Source organism: Corticium candelabrum, chromosome 9 (genome assembly GCF_963422355.1).
Source record: "Corticium candelabrum chromosome 9, ooCorCand1.1, whole genome shotgun sequence".
Lineage (NCBI taxonomy): Eukaryota > Metazoa > Porifera > Homoscleromorpha > Homosclerophorida > Plakinidae > Corticium > Corticium candelabrum.
In genome coordinates this window covers 8,065,118-8,067,617 of record NC_085093.1, presented here as the reverse complement: position 1 = coordinate 8,067,617, position 2,500 = coordinate 8,065,118, and the positions used below count along the sequence as shown (strand labels likewise).

Genomic DNA, 2,500 nt, shown 5'->3' with positions numbered 1-2,500 from the left:
TGATTTTCTTTGATTTTGAGAAAGCACTGCCTACACCAAAGATAGCTACTGAGGATGTATAGTACAGATGGCAGTTATGGACGTATAATCTAGGAATCCATGCCAGACAAGGAGCCCCAGTGATGTGCATGTGGTCAGAAAACGAAGCAGGAAAGGGATCCAATGAAATTGCATCCTGTCTTCTGAGGCACTTTCAAAGTACACCTACAAGAGCAAGGCATCTCATAGCATGGAGTGACAGTTGTGGTGGCCAGAACAAGAATTACACAACGGTTGCCTTTTGGTGGTATGTTATTGAGAGCGGGAAGTTTGACACCATTGAGCACAAGTTTCCAAAACCTGGGCATACGTTCATGCCCATATATTCTGATTTTGGTAAGATTGAGACAAAGGGGGAAAGCAAAGTCAAGACATTTATCTTCCCTCTGATTGGGAAAAGATTGTGGGAGAAGCTAGACGTGTGAATCCATTCTCTGTGCTTCGGATGGAGCCGCAAACTCTTCTGTCCTTTGATCCAGTTACCTATGGTTTATCAATAGGAAAAAGACACTCAATGGTGAAGATGTGCACGTTCAGAAGATATCATGGCTCCGGTTTGATCAAGAAATCCTACATGTAGCTAAGTTTTGCTACACAATGGACGAACTGGAACCGTGGAAGGAGTTTTCGCAAAGAAGGCGTGGCATTCTCCGGCCATTACCTGTCCTTCAACAGCAGTATCCACGTGGAAAGCCAATCAAGGCTGCAAAGAAGGCAGACTTGCTGCATTTATTCTCTTTTTTTTTTGCCAGAACAATGTAGAGGATTTTATGAAGCGTTACCATGCACGACAGCTTGTGATGCTGATGAAGCTGATGTTATGGACAGTGGCTAAATGCCACATCTAGGTTGGCATAAAATTAAGTCTAGTTTAATGAGTTCTAAAGTAAATGTTTTAAAGAAAATACAAGACAGAAATCCAAGGTTTATCTTTTGTCCATTTGCTGTGTACCGATGCAAAACAACAAAAGCAAATTTACACTACTAAAACTTTGCAAGGTAGAAGTCCTTTGACCCCAGAATTTGTGAATAGATAGGCCAGGTATGTGTCTTTATCCGCCAAATTTCAAGTCTTTAGACTGCTGCCTTTTAGAACTGTGAGTGAGAAACTTTACCTTCAGTTTTCTCAAAAACAGGTTTGTGAGGGTTACCAGGTTCTTGCACCAAGCCCTTCACTTATTATTTATTATTATTATTACTACTACTCTACTATTCAAACATAGATGGCCAATACCAAAAAATAAACATAAGAACTGTACAGACTGCAATTCTGTCCTTATGGTAATATTACTTTACTTCTGATGAGCACCACTGTTCAAACATTTTCTAAAGGCAGGTTCACAGTAATTTATGCAAGTCAAGCATCTTTCCAGTGTCAATGTCAATGTAGCCTCAGCGTCATCCATGCTGAACATAATTGATGTACAGTAAAGTGATGCAAGCACAACCAGGAAACGCCCTATGGGCCACAACGAGTGTTGAGCGTCCAAGGCTGCTGGTAGTGTGCATGAAGCAAGTACTATGTGGCTGCTACAATGCATCATTCCGAGGATTCGTTTCTTTTACTCATTCTGTGTTGGGAGGTGTATCAACAAAGATGTGAAGATGAATGGACAAGTGAAACTGGACCATTTCGGACTTGCGATACGTTGACGCTCAGGTCTATTCCACCATCTAGTCTTGACGCTAGCAACACTGTAGTGTTCCAAGGAAAAGCATAAACAAGATGCTGACATTATGCTTGGCTGACGATCACCTAATGCTTGGCTTGCATAAGTTACTGTGAACATGCCCCAAGTCTTCACCAGGTGCATAATGAAAGCTCAAGGAAAGCAGCATCTCATTCTGTAGATTTGCACCACATGCAGACATATCAAACCTAGCTTCCTCATCTACTATTTGCTTGTAGAGGCAACAACGTTCTTGCAAATAGCTGCAGACATCAGTTGGACTTAATATATCTGCTGCGGGAGTGCTGCCACTACCAACAACAACTGCAATAGGGACTATCGACTACAAACATTCACCTATCTACACACACATGCATGAGCTCCGGCCATGCAAGCACAACCAATTCAGAAAATGTGCACAAAAACAAACACATTTCAAGTCCAACCCGTTTAATCTCTTTGAACAACTCCCAAAGCACTCTTGTAATTGCTGACTCTTTTAAACCCTATTAATAACATTCAAATTAATTTTCACTTCAAACAACACACCGTAGTCCAACACACAACAATAATCCTATTGAGTGATTCATTGGCATTAAGTCGAACAGTAGAGTTGTGATCGGAACAATACAATAAAATAATCTCCATGCTAGCACTCAGTAAACGCACAAAATCTCCACTGGCTCTAACAAAAACAAACAAAAAGTCCTAAACAAAAACAAAACACTACAGACTTCACTGAACTAACCTCACAGAGATAGAAGAAACAAGTCCAGCAACGGCATTCATAT

The 2,500-nt window shown here is 40.9% G+C and overlaps 1 protein-coding gene across 1 annotated transcript in view; it reads right to left on the bottom strand.

Moving 5' to 3' along the window:
- The window catches only part of LOC134183974 (huntingtin-like), a 26,726-nt gene that overhangs the window by 24,192 nt on the left and 34 nt on the right, over window positions 1-2,500 (bottom strand). Inside the window, exons 1-3 of the mRNA XM_062651571.1 lie at window positions 2,458-2,500; window positions 2,274-2,394; window positions 2,156-2,215 (exon numbers count right to left, since the gene is read on the bottom strand). The exon at window positions 2,458-2,500 is cut by the window's right edge and continues 34 nt beyond it. Coding sequence (XP_062507555.1) covers window positions 2,156-2,215; window positions 2,274-2,394; window positions 2,458-2,498 — 222 coding nt within the window. The 5' untranslated portion in view covers window positions 2,499-2,500. The remainder of the gene's footprint in view (window positions 1-2,155; window positions 2,216-2,273; window positions 2,395-2,457) is intronic.